Source organism: Tinamus guttatus, unplaced genomic scaffold (genome assembly GCF_059628265.1).
Source record: "Tinamus guttatus ecotype Peru unplaced genomic scaffold, ASM5962826v1 Tinamus_guttatus_pri_ptg000665l, whole genome shotgun sequence".
In the NCBI taxonomy this organism is placed as follows: domain Eukaryota; kingdom Metazoa; phylum Chordata; class Aves; order Tinamiformes; family Tinamidae; genus Tinamus; species Tinamus guttatus.
The window spans coordinates 159,329-175,476 of NW_028289199.1; the positions used below are offsets into that span (position 1 = coordinate 159,329).

Consider the following 16,148-nt stretch of genomic DNA (forward strand, 5'->3'; position numbering starts at 1 on the left):
ATGCTGGAGGGCAGCTTTGAGGGGGAGGGAGAGGCGGTAGATCCTGTGATCTCCAAGATGGGAAGCTGGGAATGCCAGGGCGGGTCAGTTAGGGGGAGCACAGCCTGCCTCCTGCCTTCCATGGGTTCAGGCAGTATGAAAGAGTGGAGTGCATAGGAGCATTATGGCTAGAGGTGCCTCCCTGCTTCAGAAGCTCTTGGGATGGAATGTTTGTGCAGAAATATCCATGGGCTGGTGCATTTTCTCTGCCTCAGTAGCACAGGGCTTCCTAGGGTGTGGGGCTGTGGCTGCCATGTGTCTGCATTCCCCAGGCTCTTATGTGCGGAGGGTGCTCCAGAGGTCGGGGCCACATCCTCCTTTTGCTCTGGATGCAGCTCCAGCTCTGCAAGCCAAGCTCTCGCCCCTTGGTGTGGGAGGAGGAAATGTGGCTGCGGGGACCATTAGAAACCTCCTTAGTAGAACTGACTCTTGATATGGTGGCTTGCAGTTGGCGTTTACTGCTGGGGCTTGCTCCTCGCCAAGACGAAGTGCAAAGAGGGAGTGCTGCTGGTACGTGCCTCTTGTTGTGGGAAAGAAAAGTGTGGAGAAGGCCGAAGAGCGGAGCTCCTGCCCCCTCTACAAAAGTTCGGAATGTGGTGCAGCTTTGCAGGACTTGTCCTCACAGAGATCAGCGCGGGAGAGGGACTTGTGGAGATGCTTGTGCTTGTCATTGTGCCTGCATAGCTGTTGAATGAGCTGTGAGGCCAAGATCTCCCCACTGGAGCCAGCTCTGTAGCTTGATAGGCAGCAGACGAGAGACCTTGGGCAGGAGGTGCCTTTGCTCTTGCCTTAGCTCCTGGAGCCTGCAAGTGCTCCAGGAGGAAATGGGCTGCCCCAAGACACTGGCTGCTGAGAGGCCTCACTGCTCTGCCTTGCTCCAGAGTGCTGGAAAGCAGCAGCCCCTGCTGCCTCTGCCTCCCAGGGAAGGCTCCCGTGGTAAGTGCCCACGCTGCTCGTGGGACTTGCTCTCACGGAGGGTCTTTGTGTTTCAGGAGAAGGCCGGCGTGCCTGAAGCTGAGCTCTCAGCTCTCAGGTCAGAGTGCTTCCTTGGCCCGCAGCGGTTTCAATGGAAAAACAGGCAGGGCTGCAGGCTGCCGCCTGTGCTCAGACTGCAAGGGAAGCCTTTGTTAATGCGAGAGAGGGAAGGGGATGGGGACAAAAGGGGGCAGCGTGCTTGCGAGTGCATTGGGGAGCTGCCTGCAGGGGCTGCACAGCTGCTGCACAAGACCCGCTTTCCCTTTGTCTTTAGCAACACGTTGGGGTTGCTCAAGGAGAAAACGAGAGAGCGGGAGCTTCTAGAAAAGCAGGTGACTCGCCTGCATGAAGAGATAAGGCACGAACAAGAGGCCATCCTGCGCTCCGTGGAAGACGTCTTGGAGGAGAGGGAGATGGCCACTGAGAAGAGAGAGGTAAAGAGGCTGTCATTTGATGCCAGGCCTTGCTCTCGTTTGGAGGCTCCCCGCTGCTGCTTGCTCTTGGCCCTTTCAGAGTGACTGTGCCCTCTTGCTGCCCGTGGCAAAGGTGGCTCTCAGGGCTCCTTGGGGCAGCGGGGAGCTGAGCGAGGTCTGCACTGCGGCTCTGGAGACTGCTGTTCTCCTGCCCTGCCCCCTTGACTCGTCACAAAGCGCTCACCAAAAGCTGTGGCACCATTCCCCACCGGGAGCTGCCCTAGGCAGACGCACTGCGCGGCTGCCCTTGGCTCGCACTTAGTGTTCATGCAGGCGTGCCCATTGAGGAGCTGCTCTCATGCTCTGTGTTCATTTCCATCTCTGCCCTTGCAATGTTTTCCTCAGGCCCTTCTCGCGTTGACCCGGGCAGCTCTTGAGCGCATAGGGGCCAAGTATCTTGAGATGGCTGACTGGGCTCTGAAAAGCACAGGTAGGCCTTTGGAAAGTGTGCGGGCACTGGGCTGGTGTATGGGCCTCCCCAGAAGGACGCGTAGGTGGGCTTGCAGCCTCAGAGATCCCGGCTAGCTCACTGCTTCTCCTAGTTCTTGGAGTGTCCTAGGCAGCTGCTTTGCATGTGCATTTCAGGGGCCACCATCGATTCAGCCCGCACATCGGAGACTTACAATGGGCGAGACTCTGGAGCTTGCTGGCTTTGTCAAGTCTTTACCCTGGCCAATCCTCCGGACACCATTTTGCAGGTAACAGCGTGGAGAGCATGCAGGACGTCCGAGGCAGTTCCTTGTTTCTAGCCGCGGCACCAAGGCCAAGCACCTCCCTTCACAGCCCCAGGCTCACTGAGTCCTACTGCACTGCCCCTCTTCCTGACCACCACGTGCCCTTGGCCACAGCACTCCCGCCTGGGAGGAGACAGGGCTGAAGCCAACAGCAGCAAGCTGCCCACAAGTGTTGGTGGCATTTTTCTGGGGCCCTGGTCCTTGGCAGCTGCATTTTGCTCCCTTCACGTGAGGGCCCCCTTTTTGAGAGAGGGAGGTTGAGGGGGGCCTGCTGGGGTCTGTCCTCTTGAAGGAAGTGGCTCATATGAGCCCTTGAGGGGGGCTCGTATGGGCCTTGCCACTACCTCAGGCTTTGAAGGCTCTGGCATGGTCTCCACTAGGGAGCCCTGTGCTCTCTCTCAGTGGCGTGCAAAATGAGAGCGTCTTTTGGGAAGGCACTCGCTCTGAGTTGTTTCCTACTGAGGGTTTTGGTCTGCTGAGCACAGGTGGCCAGTGTCCTCCTTCCCCTTTGCGCTCCTTGTGTGCCTCTCCATGCACCACGCCAGACCCAGGTGTGCGCTTCTTGCACAGCCCCCAGTGTGCCACTGTGGGTCTTGGAGGGCCTTGTCTCTGAAGGAGGCTGCTTTCTGCTTGCAGCCAAAGACCTCCCCTGGTCAATGCTGGGCTTTCCAAGGAGCGGAGGGCCATGTGGTCATACGTCTGCCGCAGCACATCTGGCCAGTGGCTGTCACCGTGGAGCACATCTCAAAGGCGGTGTCTCCATCTGGGGAAGTGAGCAGCGCCCCCAAAGATTTTGCCGTCTTTGTAAGTCTCTGCTTTGCACCTGCCGGGAGGGAAGGGCCAAGGGAGGCCTCGTTGTCTTGGCGCCTCCTCTCCGAGAAGGGCGGCCTTGTTGCTACAGGGCAGCGTGTCCTGCATGGGCCATGTGGGGAGCTCCGGTGCGGTTTGGCCTCTCCAGCGTTGTGCTTTCTGGGTGTCGGGGTCTTGGAGCACTGGCTAAAATAGCGCCTGATGCACAGCCACAATTCCCAGCTATTGCTAGAGGAGTGGGACATAATGCAGGCTTCCCAATGGTGACTGAGCGGGCTCTTCTCCTTTGGCTCTGCTTGAGCGTGACCGGCTGCCCTTGTCGGTTGCTTTTAAGGGCGTGGATGAGGAAGGGCCAGAAGAAGAGCTCCTGGGGCTTTTTGCATATGATGTGGAGCAAGAGGCGGTTCAGACCTTCCACCTCAAGGTACTGTGAGTGCGTGTGGGCACCACGCAAGGAGGGAGCTGAGTTTGTCTGCAAGGGCTTGGGCAGCAGAGTGTGACCCAGAGAGTCCTGTGCCTGGTGGCTCTGCCTTGGGAACTGTGGCTGCCTCCTGGCCCAGGGATACTTTTTGCTTCCCAGCAGGGCTAGCTCTGGCAAAGAACAGCACTATGCTGTGCTCTTGTTCTTTACAAGTGAGTAATGATGGCTCCCCACGTTTCCTTTACAGAAGCAGCTTCCCAGAGCCTTCCAGTTCATCAAATTCCAGGTGCAGAGCAACTGGGGGAAGCGCGAGTACACCTGCCTTTACCGACTGCAGGTTCATGGGATAATGGCAGCTCAGAGGTTCCAGCTGAGCCAGGAGAGCAGAGAGGTCCTGTGAACCAAAATAAAGGAGTCAGTCGTGTGTCATTTCACATTGGTGTTATGCATGGCCCCTGGAGTTCAATTCCTGAGGCAAGCTGCACAAGCTACGCATGCTGAGCACATGAAGAGAGAGGCAGGAGGGCAGGAGGCTCTTGGAAAGGTATCCCCCACAGCTCCTGTGATCCCTCAGCACAGGGATGTGGCACCTTCACTCTGCAGGCGCAGCCAGCCTGCCTCCCACCTCAGTGCCGCTAAGAGCCAGTTGCGCTTGCACCACTCCTGATAAAAGGAGCTGTCTGCCGGAGGGGAAGGACGGCTCTTCTCTTTGGTGCAGGCAACAGGGCAGAGACTTAGAGTGTGTGAGAGTCTGGAGCTTGCCATGTGCCGTGGTTGAGCACAGCCATGTGCTGTTGTTGAGAGCAGCATTCCTGCGGCTTCTGCACTGCTGCCCCTGCCTTGGCTTCCTAGGGTTGTTGAGGGCAGAGCAAGCACATATTTACCCTCAGCAGTAGCAGGGACATGAAGCTGCTGCAGCTCTGCCCAGCACTGGGCTACCATGATCATTTGCTAACAGAGGTCAGTTCCCAGTCCTCTGGGAACAAGCTTACGACCGTGGCTGTGAGGGCAAGTGCTGGGAGCCCCCTTGGCTGTGTGCATGATGCCTGCAGAGCCCAGGCGTGCGCAGTCCCCCCACTGGCAGAAAGCACACTGGGAAGCCCTTGCCCCATGCAGGCTGCTTGCAAAGAAGCTGCGGCTTGTCTGCCTTGCGACTCGGGGACAAGGGCCCTTGCGAGCAACATCTTTATCCTCTGCACAGGTACTGCCCTCGCTCAGCATTTGCAATGCTCTGGCTTGTTCGTCACCAGCTTTACATGTGGGTCTCCTCCGATACGCTATCTGGAAGGAGGATTTGGAGGTGCTGGGGGGACGGCTGCCTGAAATCCCGCGGACCCGTGGAGGGGAAGGGGTCTCGATTGCTCCTTGGCCTTTCTTTAGGTAAAGCTTAAGGGAGACAGGACAGGAGATCTGCCCATTGCTGGAGTAGCTGCTGACTGCAGTGATGAAAGTCACAGAAGCAAGCAGGAGAACGTGTTTGTAAAGCAGGTCTTAAGTAAGCTCCTCATTCCCATTGTCTCCCATACATCTTTATAGGGAATCTGGGAAGCTCCAGAAGTGTGGTTCAAGGACTGGCTGGTTCAAGGTCCATGTGGGTGGATCAAGGACTGGCTGGATGGCAGAGCTCTGGGGGTTGTGATCAACAATGCCGAGGCTAGCTGGAGGGTTCTGTCCAGTGGTATTTCACCAATAAGAGTAGAATTAAAGCCGGGGGCAAAGTCTTTACAACAAAGACAATCAGAGGATGAGCTCGAAGGGCTCTCGTTTAAAGAGTGGTTGATGTATATCCAGTTGTACCTAAGCCTTCTACTCTTAAGAACAATAATTGTGTAAAGCCTCTTTTATACTATTGGATTTAAAAGACACTTTCTTTTGTATCATTTGGGAAGAACACAGTTGTAAGTTTTTTCCTTTTAATAAGAAAGGCCCACAGCAGGATGCATCTGTCCTGGATCGTGCTCCCTCAAGGCTTTAAACATCACCCTACTCTTTGGTAATGTTTTGTCAAAAGAACAGGGTATGTGGCAAGGTACAAAGCCTACTGTTACCTTGTTACAGGGTACATGAGCAAGTATTGGACACATGTGCTCCGGGTGTTCAGACCTGAGAGATCCTCCTTTCCAAAATCCAGCCTGGGAGTTCTTGACTGATGGAAGCTGTTTGGTTGAAAACAGAAGAGAAGATCGGTTGTGTGATTGATCTTCTCTTCTGTTTTCAACCAAACAGCATTCATCAGTAAAGACATCACCAGAGCTGGACTTTTGGAACAGGCAGGATCTCTCAAGGTCTGAGAACGGAGAATGTGTCCAATATCTATCTTGACTTGAAATATACCTTTGGGGTAGTACACGCACTTGGGCAATTTGGAAGGAAAGGGGATTGTTATCTTCTCAAGGATACTCCATAAATGCAGCAAAAGAGATTAATGGTGCTACTTGAGGCTGTTAATAAACCTCAAGATAAGAGTGATGCCCTGCAAGGCATACGAGCCTGGACAAACCAATGTAACCAGAGGAAATTGGAAAGCGGATGAAGCTGCAAAAAGAGTTGCAGTGTCATTAACCAGAGCTGCCATGGCTCTGGAAAGAACCTTAAAAATTGATGTCCCTGTGTGCCCTGACCACTGTGGCCAGTGAGGAGTCACCTTGTGGCCTCTCAGCCCACTGCTCCGCAGAGCAGCACTACCAGCGTGGGGCCCTGTGGGCAGCACACAGGAGGGTTGCATGAACAGCTGGCCAGCCTAGCATGGGCACACAGAGGTGGGAAAGGCTCTGGGGAGCAGGGACGTCTGCAATAATAGCAGAGGAGCAATGGTGTGCTTGTGCTGGGGAAGATATGAAAAACCTCTCCCTATGTGTGTGAGCTCGGGGTAGGCGGCACCTCCCCTGACGTGCCCCAGGGCCAGGACTCGTGGTCTTTCCTGGGGAAGGGGCTGCCCAGAGAGACTGCACACAGAGTTAAGGGTGTGCTGGTCATGAGAGCAGTGGACACATGGGGTGAGTGGCCTCTATTTGCTTGTGCCATTGCTGCTCCCAATGCAGGGCTGATGGGGAGGGTGACACCCTTGGCCGCCCCTGTGTCCTGCCGAGGAGCTGGGGCTGTCAATGAGTGTCCAAACCTCTGCACGCCAGACAAGAGCCGTCCTTCCCCTCCGGCAGACAACAACTTTTATCAGGAGTGGTGCAAGCGCAACCGGCTCTTAGCCGCACTGAGGCGGGAGGCAGGCTCGCTGCGCCTGCAGAGTGAAGGTGCCACATCCCTGTGCTGAGGGATCACAGGAGCTGTGGGGGATACCTTTCCAAGAGGCTTTTTGCTTCCTCATGCTGCACTTGAAACAAGCTGCTGACTGACTTGAAAGAAGCGAACAAGTGCCCTCAGACTGCCTGGAAGAGCAGAGTCATGCTTTGCAGAGCACCAGCTGCCCTCCTGCCTCTCTCTTCATGTGCTCAGCATGCGTAGCTTGTGCAGCTTGCCTCAGGAATTGAACTCCAGGGGCCAGGACGTCTTCCACGGAGCGCAGGATGGCCTCATATTCGTGCCCACATTAACAAAGGCTTCCCTTGCACTCTGAGCAGAGGTGGCACCCTGCAGCCCTGCCTGTTTTTCCATTCACGCAGGTGCAGGAAAAGAAACCGTTCTGACCTGAGAGCTGAGAGCTCAGCTTCAGGCACGCCGGCCTTCTCCTGAAACACAAAGGCCCTCCGTGAGAGCAAGTCCCACGAGCAGCGTGGGCACTTCCCACGGGAGCCTTCCCTAGGAGGCAGAGGCAGCAGTGGCTGCTGCTTTCCAGCACTTTGGAGCAGGGCAGAGGAGTGAGGCCTCTCAGCAGCCAGTGTCTTGGGGCAGCCCATTTCCTCCTGGAGCACTTGCAGGCTCCAGGAGCTAAGGCAAGAGCAAAGGCACCTCCTGCCCAAGGCCTCTCGTCGGCTGCCCAAGACCTCTCGTCTGCTGCCTTATCAAGCCACAGAGCTGCCTCTGGTTGTGAGATCTTAGGACTGGAAGAAGGCCAATGTCACGCCAGTCTTCCAAAAAGGCAAGAAGAAGGACACAGGCAGCTACATCCAGTGAGCCTCACCTCCATCCCCGGAAAAGTGATGGAATGGCTCATACTGGCTGTTGTCTCTGGGCACATGGAGGACAAGAAGGTGCTCAAGACTAGTCAGCATGGATTCACCAAGGGGAAATCTTGCTTGACTAATCTGATAGCCTTCTATGATGGAATGACCGGCTGGATAGATGAGGGGAGAGCGGTGGGTGTCATCTATCTCGACTTCACCAAGGCTTCCGACACCATCCCTCACAACATCCTCCTGGGCAAGCTCCGTAAGTGTGGGATAGATGAGTGCACAGTGAGGGGGATTAGGAACTGGCTGGATGGCAGAGCTCAGAGGGTGGTGATCAGTGGTGCCGAGTCTAGTTGGAGGCCTGGATTTGGAGTTGGAGGCTCTACGGCCTTCAGCACACTTTTCTTTCCCACAACAAGAGGCACGTACCAGTGCTCATAGATCCCATCCCATCCTGTGTGTGCTCCTTCCTGCCTTCCAGAAGCCTCACAGAGGCAGCTCCCTGTCCAGGGGTGTCTCTCTGCTTGCACATTCTAAGGAGCAGGTCAGACAAAGCCTCACAAGGTCAAGACGATGATGTTAGTCTTGTCTGTAGGCTGAAACTGGCCTGAAGACACACGCTGAGGTTGCTCTCAGCCCTGTTGGTGGTGTTCAGTTGTAAAAAAGACACCAGCCCCGAGTGTCCTGCATGGTGCTGTCTTCATGGCAGTGAGCAGCCACGGTCCCCTTCTGACCAGGCTGGGGAATGAGCTGACTCTCCTTTCAGGAGAACCATCTTTAGGAGCCCTGACTGCTTCTCTGTGCTGTCAAGGTGCATGCTGTCCTCTTGGAAAGCACAGCTTCTCCAGAGCATTTCTCTCCTTGCTGTGCTCACCAAGCGACTCGCAAACCATGTTGCTCTCTCCATCATTTTCTCTATCTCTCTCAGGGCAGAGAGAAAAGAATTTGGAAATCTTTACTGTGAAAGTGAACTCCTCTGCCCCAGCTCAGTCCAGTTTCATTCTTAGAGGAACTTGTGAATGTGGTTGTCACCTGAGGGAGGTATAAGTGCAAAACTTTTTCATCCGATTGCTCCAATGATCATTTTGCAAACATGAGCAAAGTGGGTTTCTGAATGTTAAAGAGTCCTTTCACATATGGAGTGGACATAATCTACTGGGGGATGTGTGCATCAGTTAGTCACCTCCTTTTCCCTCTGCAGTGCTGGGAGGAAGGGCACAGATGGTAAACTGGCATGAGGACAGGGCTGGCCTCACAGAATCACAGAATGGCTGGTGTTGGAAGGCACCTCCAGAGATCACCTAGTCCAACCCCCCTGCCCCAGCAGGGACACCCAGGGCACGTGGCACAGGGTGGCATCCAGGCAGGTTTGAAGATCTCCAGAGAAGGAAACTCCACAGCCTCTCTGGGCAGCCTGTTCCAGGGCTCTGACACCCTCCCAAGAAAGAAGTTCTTCCTCACATGGAGATGGAACTTCCTGTGTTTTCATTTATATCCATTACCCCTTGTCCTGTCCCTGGCCACCGAGAAGAGTTTGTCCCCATCTTCTTTACATTCTCCCCTCAGGTTTTTATACATATTGATCAGATCTCCTCTCAGTCTTTTCTAGAGGGTAAACAGGCCTCGATCACTTAGTAGTCTTTCCTCGTACAACAGATGCTCCAATCCCTTAAACCATCATTGTTGCTCCGCACTGGACCCTCTCTAGAAGTTCCAGATCTCTCTTGTGCTGAGCCCTCAGTTAGAGATGCCCAGTGGCTCTGGAGAGAGGGAGTGATCAAGAGGTTTCTGCTGGGGCTGTCCCACATAATATAAGGCTGAGGAAATATGCCCATGCTTCAGGAAGGGAGTAAGGAGTCACCGGGGGAGCAGAGGGCTTCTCCATGGGTAGTGTTTGCCAGGGATGAATGAGTGAACACTCCTTAAACCAAATGTCACCCAAAACTAAAGGACCAAACCTAGGAATGCACCAAATGAGGGCTCCGCACTCTCAGGAGAGGCAGTGGGATGGGTGTAATGGCACCGCCAAACACATCCTGAGCAATGTGAAATGCCCGCTGATTGCTCCGTTCGTCCTCCACAGCCACAGAGCCTGGCCAGGGTGTTGCCAGGTGCATTGACGCTGGTCCAGCTGGGTGTGCCCTGACCACCTTGGTCATAGAGGAGTCACCTTGTGGCCTCTCAGCCCACTGCGCCGCAGAGCAGCACTGCCAGCGTGGGGCCCTGTGGGCAGCACACAGGAGGGTTGCATGAACAGGCGGCCAGCCTAGCCGGCTGGGTCCGCTGGTGGACGAGATGGGCACCCTGGTTACAAATAACACAAAAAAGCAGAGTTGCTGAATGCCTTCTTTGCTTCGGTGTTTACCAAGGGCAGCCCTTTAGAGCTCCAGGCCCTAGGGACAAGAGAAGAAGCCGGGGGAGAGGAAGACTTGCCCTGGGTAGAGGAAGATTGGGTCAGAGAGCACCTAAGGAACCTCGATATCCACAAATCCATGGGCCCTGATGGGATGCATCCCAGAGTGCTGCGTGAGCTGGCAGAGGTCATAGCTAGGCCACTCTCCATCATCTTTGTAAGATCCTGGAGATGTGGGGAGGTGCCGGAAGACTGGAAGAAGGCCAGTGTCACGGCAGTCTTCAAAAAAGGCAAGAAGGAGGAGCCAGGCAACTACAGGCCAGTCAGTCTCACCTCCGTCCCCGGAAAAGTGATGGAACGGCTCATACTGGCTGTTGTCTCCGGGCACATGGAGGACAAGGAGGTGCTCAAGAGTAGTCAGCATGGATTCACCAAGGGGAAATCTTGCTTGACTAATCTGATAGCCTTCTATGATGTAACGACCAGCTGGATAGATGAGGGGAGAGCGGTGGATGTCGTCTATCTCGACTTCACCAAGGCTTTTGACACCATCCCTCACAACATCCTCCTGGGTAAGCTCTGGAAGTGTGGGATAGATGAGTGCACAGTGAGGGGGATTAGGAACTGGCTGGATGGCAGAGCTCAGAGGGTGGTGATCAGCAGTGCAGAATCTAGTTGGAGGCCTGTAGCTAGCGGTGTCCCTCAGGGGTCAGTCCTTGGTCCAGTCCTGTTCAATTTATTCATCAATGACCTGGATGAAGGCACGGAGTGCTCCCTCAGCAGGTTTGCTGATGACACGAAACTGGGAGGAGTAGCCGATACCCCAGAGGGCTGCGCTGCCATCCAGAGGGACCTGGACAGACTGGACAACTGGGCGGTGAAAAACCTCATGCAATTCAACAAAGCCAAGTGCAAGATCCTGCACCTGGGGAGGAATAACCCCAGACACCAGTACAGGCTGGGGACTGACTTTCTGGAGAGCAGCTCTGCAGAGAGGGACCTGGGTGTCATGGTGGACGACAAGTTGACCATGAGGCAGCAGTGTGCCCTTGTGGCCAAGAAGGCCAATGGGATCCTGGGGTGCATTAAGAAGAGCGTCTCCAGCAGGTCGAGGGAGGGGATCCTGCCCCTCTACTCAGCCTTGGTGAGGCCACATCTGGAGTATTGTGTCCAGTTCTGGGCCCCACAGGACAAGAGGGATGTGGAGCTGCTGGAGAGAGTCCAGCACAGGGCTACAAGGATGATTAGAGGCCTGGAACATCTGCCCTATGAGGAAAGAGAAAGACGGAGAGGGCTGGGCCTGTTCAGCCTGGAGAAGAGAAGGCTGAGAGGGGACTGCAGAGGCTGCAGCAGAGCCACACAGAGGCCACAGACTGCGGCCTCACTCTGCGCTAAGGCCCCTCTGCGCAGGTCATCACAGGTGGCCCCTGCCCTCACAGCACTTGGCTCTTGTGACCTCATCCTCAGCTGCCCTACATAAAAGGCCAGTGCGCAGAGGGCTGTAGCTCTGCGAGTGAACAGGTTTGCAGAGGCCAGCAAGTGCTTGGGAAGAGACGTTGGTGTCTTTGCAGATCAGCGACCTTTTCTCTCTTGCTGGAAGCTTTCCTGGAGCAGAGCAGAGATGCCAGCCGGTCTGGTCCGGTGGGTGCAATGGGGCCCAAAGAGCAGGGAGGGAGAAGAGCAGAAGCCCTGTGTGCCTCCTGGCAGCGTCCTTGGTGGGGCCAGAGCGCTCCTGAGCACTGGGCTGTGGGCAGCACTGCCCTCCAGCCTGGGGAGCCAGGCAGCCCAGCAGAGCCTTTCAGGGCACCAGGCACAGCCCGTTCTCCTTGGGAGAGCCCAGGGGCACCACACTGTGTCGGGCCAGAACACGACACCTGGCAGGGACTGTGTGTGTGCAAGCCAGAGGTCTTCATCTGCCTCAGCGCGCACAGGGAGGGCTGCTCCACCGCAGAGCTTCCTGAAGGCCGCGGGGCTTCTCCGTCCTGCCGCACTGGGAAACCTGACGGAAGTGGAGCCCCCAGGCACTAGAGCGGGACACCAAAGCTCAGCTTTAGGCTGGGAGAACACCTGCATTCCTTCTCCTGCAGGCCATGCATCTCCTCACCTCGGGGTGGCAGAAGGCTCATCAAGGTCCTTCTCCTGCTGGCCCCAGTGTTTGCTGGTGAGCAGTGCTGACCAACCATGTTTTGGAGCTGCCCAGGCATGCTGGAGGGCAGCTTTGAGGGGGAGGGAGAGGCGGTAGATCCTGTGATCTCCAAGATGGGAAGCTGGGAATGCCAGGGCGGGTCAGTTAGGGGGAGCACAGCCTGCCTCCTGCCTTCCATGGGTTCAGGCAGTATGAAAGAGTGGAGTGCATAGGAGCATTATGGCTAGAGGTGCCTCCCTGCTTCAGAAGCTCTTGGGATGGAATGTTTGTGCAGAAATATCCATGGGCTGGTGCATTTTCTCTGCCTCAGTAGCACAGGGCTTCCTAGGGTGTGGGGCTGTGGCTGCCATGTGTCTGCATTCCCCAGGCTCTTATGTGCGGAGGGTGCTCCAGAGGTCGGGGCCACATCCTCCTTTTGCTCTGGATGCAGCTCCAGCTCTGCAAGCCAAGCTCTCGCCCCTTGGTGTGGGAGGAGGAAATGTGGCTGCGGGGACCATTAGAAACCTCCTTAGTAGAACTGACTCTTGATATGGTGGCTTGCAGTTGGCGTTTACTGCTGGGGCTTGCTCCTCGCCAAGACGAAGTGCAAAGAGGGAGTGCTGCTGGTACGTGCCTCTTGTTGTGGGAAAGAAAAGTGTGGAGAAGGCCGAAGAGCGGAGCTCCTGCCCCCTCTACAAAAGTTCGGAATGTGGTGCAGCTTTGCAGGACTTGTCCTCACAGAGATCAGCGCGGGAGAGGGACTTGTGGAGATGCTTGTGCTTGTCATTGTGCCTGCATAGCTGTTGAATGAGCTGTGAGGCCAAGATCTCCCCACTGGAGCCAGCTCTGTAGCTTGATAGGCAGCAGACGAGAGACCTTGGGCAGGAGGTGCCTTTGCTCTTGCCTTAGCTCCTGGAGCCTGCAAGTGCTCCAGGAGGAAATGGGCTGCCCCAAGACACTGGCTGCTGAGAGGCCTCACTGCTCTGCCTTGCTCCAGAGTGCTGGAAAGCAGCAGCCCCTGCTGCCTCTGCCTCCCAGGGAAGGCTCCCGTGGTAAGTGCCCACGCTGCTCGTGGGACTTGCTCTCACGGAGGGTCTTTGTGTTTCAGGAGAAGGCCGGCGTGCCTGAAGCTGAGCTCTCAGCTCTCAGGTAAGAGTGCTTCCTTGGCCCGCAGCGGTTTCAATGGAAAAACAGGCAGGGCTGCAGGCTGCCGCCTGTGCTCAGACTGCAAGGGAAGCCTTTGTTAATGCGAGAGAGGGAAGGGGATGGGGACAAAAGGGGGCAGCGTGCTTGCGAGTGCATTGGGGAGCTGCCTGCAGGGGCTGCACAGCTGCTGCACAAGACCCGCTTTCCCTTTGTCTTTAGCAACACGTTGGGGTTGCTCAAGGAGAAAACGAGAGAGCGGGAGCTTCTAGAAAAGCAGGTGACTCGCCTGCATGAAGAGATAAGGCACGAACAAGAGGCCATCCTGCGCTCCGTGGAAGACGTCTTGGAGGAGAGGGAGATGGCCACTGAGAAGAGAGAGGTAAAGAGGCTGTCATTTGATGCCAGGCCTTGCTCTCGTTTGGAGGCTCCCCGCTGCTGCTTGCTCTTGGCCCTTTCAGAGTGACTGTGCCCTCTTGCTGCCCGTGGCAAAGGTGGCTCTCAGGGCTCCTTGGGGCAGCGGGGAGCTGAGCGAGGTCTGCACTGCGGCTCTGGAGACTGCTGTTCTCCTGCCCTGCCCCCTTGACTCGTCACAAAGCGCTCACCAAAAGCTGTGGCACCATTCCCCACCGGGAGCTGCCCTAGGCAGACGCACTGCGCGGCTGCCCTTGGCTCGCACTTAGTGTTCATGCAGGCGTGCCCATTGAGGAGCTGCTCTCATGCTCTGTGTTCATTTCCATCTCTGCCCTTGCAATGTTTTCCTCAGGCCCTTCTCGCGTTGACCCGGGCAGCTCTTGAGCGCATAGGGGCCAAGTATCTTGAGATGGCTGACTGGGCTCTGAAAAGCACAGGTAGGCCTTTGGAAAGTGTGCGGGCACTGGGCTGGTGTATGGGCCTCCCCAGAAGGACGCGTAGGTGGGCTTGCAGCCTCAGAGATCCCGGCTAGCTCACTGCTTCTCCTAGTTCTTGGAGTGTCCTAGGCAGCTGCTTTGCATGTGCATTTCAGGGGCCACCATCGATTCAGCCCGCACATCGGAGACTTACAATGGGCGAGACTCTGGAGCTTGCTGGCTTTGTCAAGTCTTTACCCTGGCCAATCCTCCGGACACCATTTTGCAGGTAACAGCGTGGAGAGCATGCAGGACGTCCGAGGCAGTTCCTTGTTTCTAGCCGCGGCACCAAGGCCAAGCACCTCCCTTCACAGCCCCAGGCTCACTGAGTCCTACTGCACTGCCCCTCTTCCTGACCACCACGTGCCCTTGGCCACAGCACTCCCGCCTGGGAGGAGACAGGGCTGAAGCCAACAGCAGCAAGCTGCCCACAAGTGTTGGTGGCATTTTTCTGGGGCCCTGGTCCTTGGCAGCTGCATTTTGCTCCCTTCACGTGAGGGCCCCCTTTTTGAGAGAGGGAGGTTGAGGAGGGCCTGCTGGGGTCTGTCCTCTTGAAGGAAGTGTGGGGGCTCATATGAGCCCTTGAGGGGGGCTCGTATGGGCCTTGCCACTACCTCAGGCTTTGAAGGCTCTGGCATGGTCTCCACTAGGGAGCCCTGTGCTCTCTCTCAGTGGCGTGCAAAATGAGAGCGTCTTTTGGGAAGGCACTCGCTCTGAGTTGTTTCCTACTGAGGGTTTTGGTCTGCTGAGCACAGGTGGCCAGTGTCCTCCTTCCCCTTTGCGCTCCTTGTGTGCCTCTCCATGCACCATGCCAGACCCAGGTGTGCGCTTCTTGCACAGCCCCCAGTGTGCCACTGTGGGTCTTGGAGGGCCTTGTCGCTGAAGGAGGCTGCTTTCTGCTTGCAGCCAAAGACCTCCCCTGGTCAATGCTGGGTTTTCCAAGGAGCGGAGGGCCATGTGGTCATACGTCTGCCGCAGCACATCTGGCCAGTGGCTGTCACCGTGGAGCACATCTCAAAGGCGGTGTCTCCATCTGGGGAAGTGAGCAGCGCCCCCAAAGATTTTGCCGTCTTTGTAAGTCTCTGCTTTGCACCTGCCGGGAGGGAAGGGCCAAGGGAGGCCTCGTTGTCTTGGCGCCTCCTCTCCGAGAAGGGCGGCCTTGTTGCTGCAGAGCAGCGTGTCCTGCATGGGCCATGTGGGGAGCTCCGGTGCGGTTTGGCCTCTCCAGCGTTGTGCTTTCTGGGTGTCGGGGTCTTGGAGCACTGGCTAAAATAGCGCCTGATGCACAGCCACAATTCCCAGCTGTTGCTAGAGGAGTGGGACATAATGCAGGCTTCCCAATGGTGACTGAGCGGGCTCTTCTCCTTTGGCTCTGCTTGAGCGTGACCGGCTGCCCTTGTCGGTTGCTTTTAAGGGCGTGGATGAGGAAGGGCCAGAAGAAGAGCTCCTGGGGCTTTTTGCATATGATGTGGAGCAAGAGGCGGTTCAGACCTTCCACCTCAAGGTACTGTGAGTGCGTGTGGGCACCACGCAAGGAGGGAGCTGAGTTTGTCTGCAAGGGCTTGGGCAGCAGAGTGTGACCCAGAGAGTCCTGTGCCTGGTGGCTCTGCCTTGGGAACTGTGGCTGCCTCCTGGCCCAGGGATACTTTTTGCTTCCCAGCAGGGCTAGCTCTGGCAAAGAACAGCACTATGCTGTGCTCTTGTTCTTTACAAGTGAGTAATGATGGCTCCCCACGTTTCCTTTACAGAAGCAGCTTCCCAGAGCCTTCCAGTTCATCAAATTCCAGGTGCAGAGCAACTGGGGGAAGCGCGAGTACACCTGCCTTTACCGACTGCAGGTTCATGGGATAATGGCAGCTCAGAGGTTCCAGCTGAGCCAGGAGAGCAGAGAGGTCCTGTGAACCAAAATAAAGGAGTCAGTCGTGTGTCATTTCACATTGGTGTTATGCGTGGCCCCTGGAGTTCAATTCCTGAGGCAAGCTGCACAAGCTACGCATGCTGAGCACATGAAGAGAGAGGCAGGAGGGCAGGAGGCTCTTGGAAAGGTATCCCCCACAGCTCCTGTGATCCCTCAGCACAGGGATGTGGCACCTTCACTCTGCAGGCGCAGCCAGCCTGCCT

The 16,148-nt window shown here is 56.2% G+C and overlaps 2 protein-coding genes across 2 annotated transcripts; both read left to right on the plus strand.

The window, feature by feature from the left end:
- LOC148591949 (SUN domain-containing protein 3-like) lies at positions 1-3,852 on the plus strand. Its single transcript, XM_088536406.1, has 7 exons — positions 1-83; positions 1,289-1,448; positions 1,833-1,917; positions 2,073-2,185; positions 2,858-3,025; positions 3,366-3,455; positions 3,700-3,852. The coding sequence occupies exons 1-7, from the start codon at positions 1-3 to the stop codon at positions 3,850-3,852; spliced, it is 852 nt and encodes a 283-aa protein (XP_088392532.1).
- A 503-nt stretch (positions 3,853-4,355) lies between these two features.
- Positions 4,356-15,928, plus strand: LOC148591950 (SUN domain-containing protein 3-like). The gene is made up of 8 exons (XM_088536407.1): positions 4,356-4,412; positions 13,103-13,143; positions 13,360-13,519; positions 13,904-13,988; positions 14,144-14,256; positions 14,934-15,101; positions 15,442-15,531; positions 15,776-15,928. The coding sequence occupies exons 1-8, from the start codon at positions 4,356-4,358 to the stop codon at positions 15,926-15,928; spliced, it is 867 nt and encodes a 288-aa protein (XP_088392533.1).
- Positions 15,929-16,148: the final 220 nt, after the last annotated feature.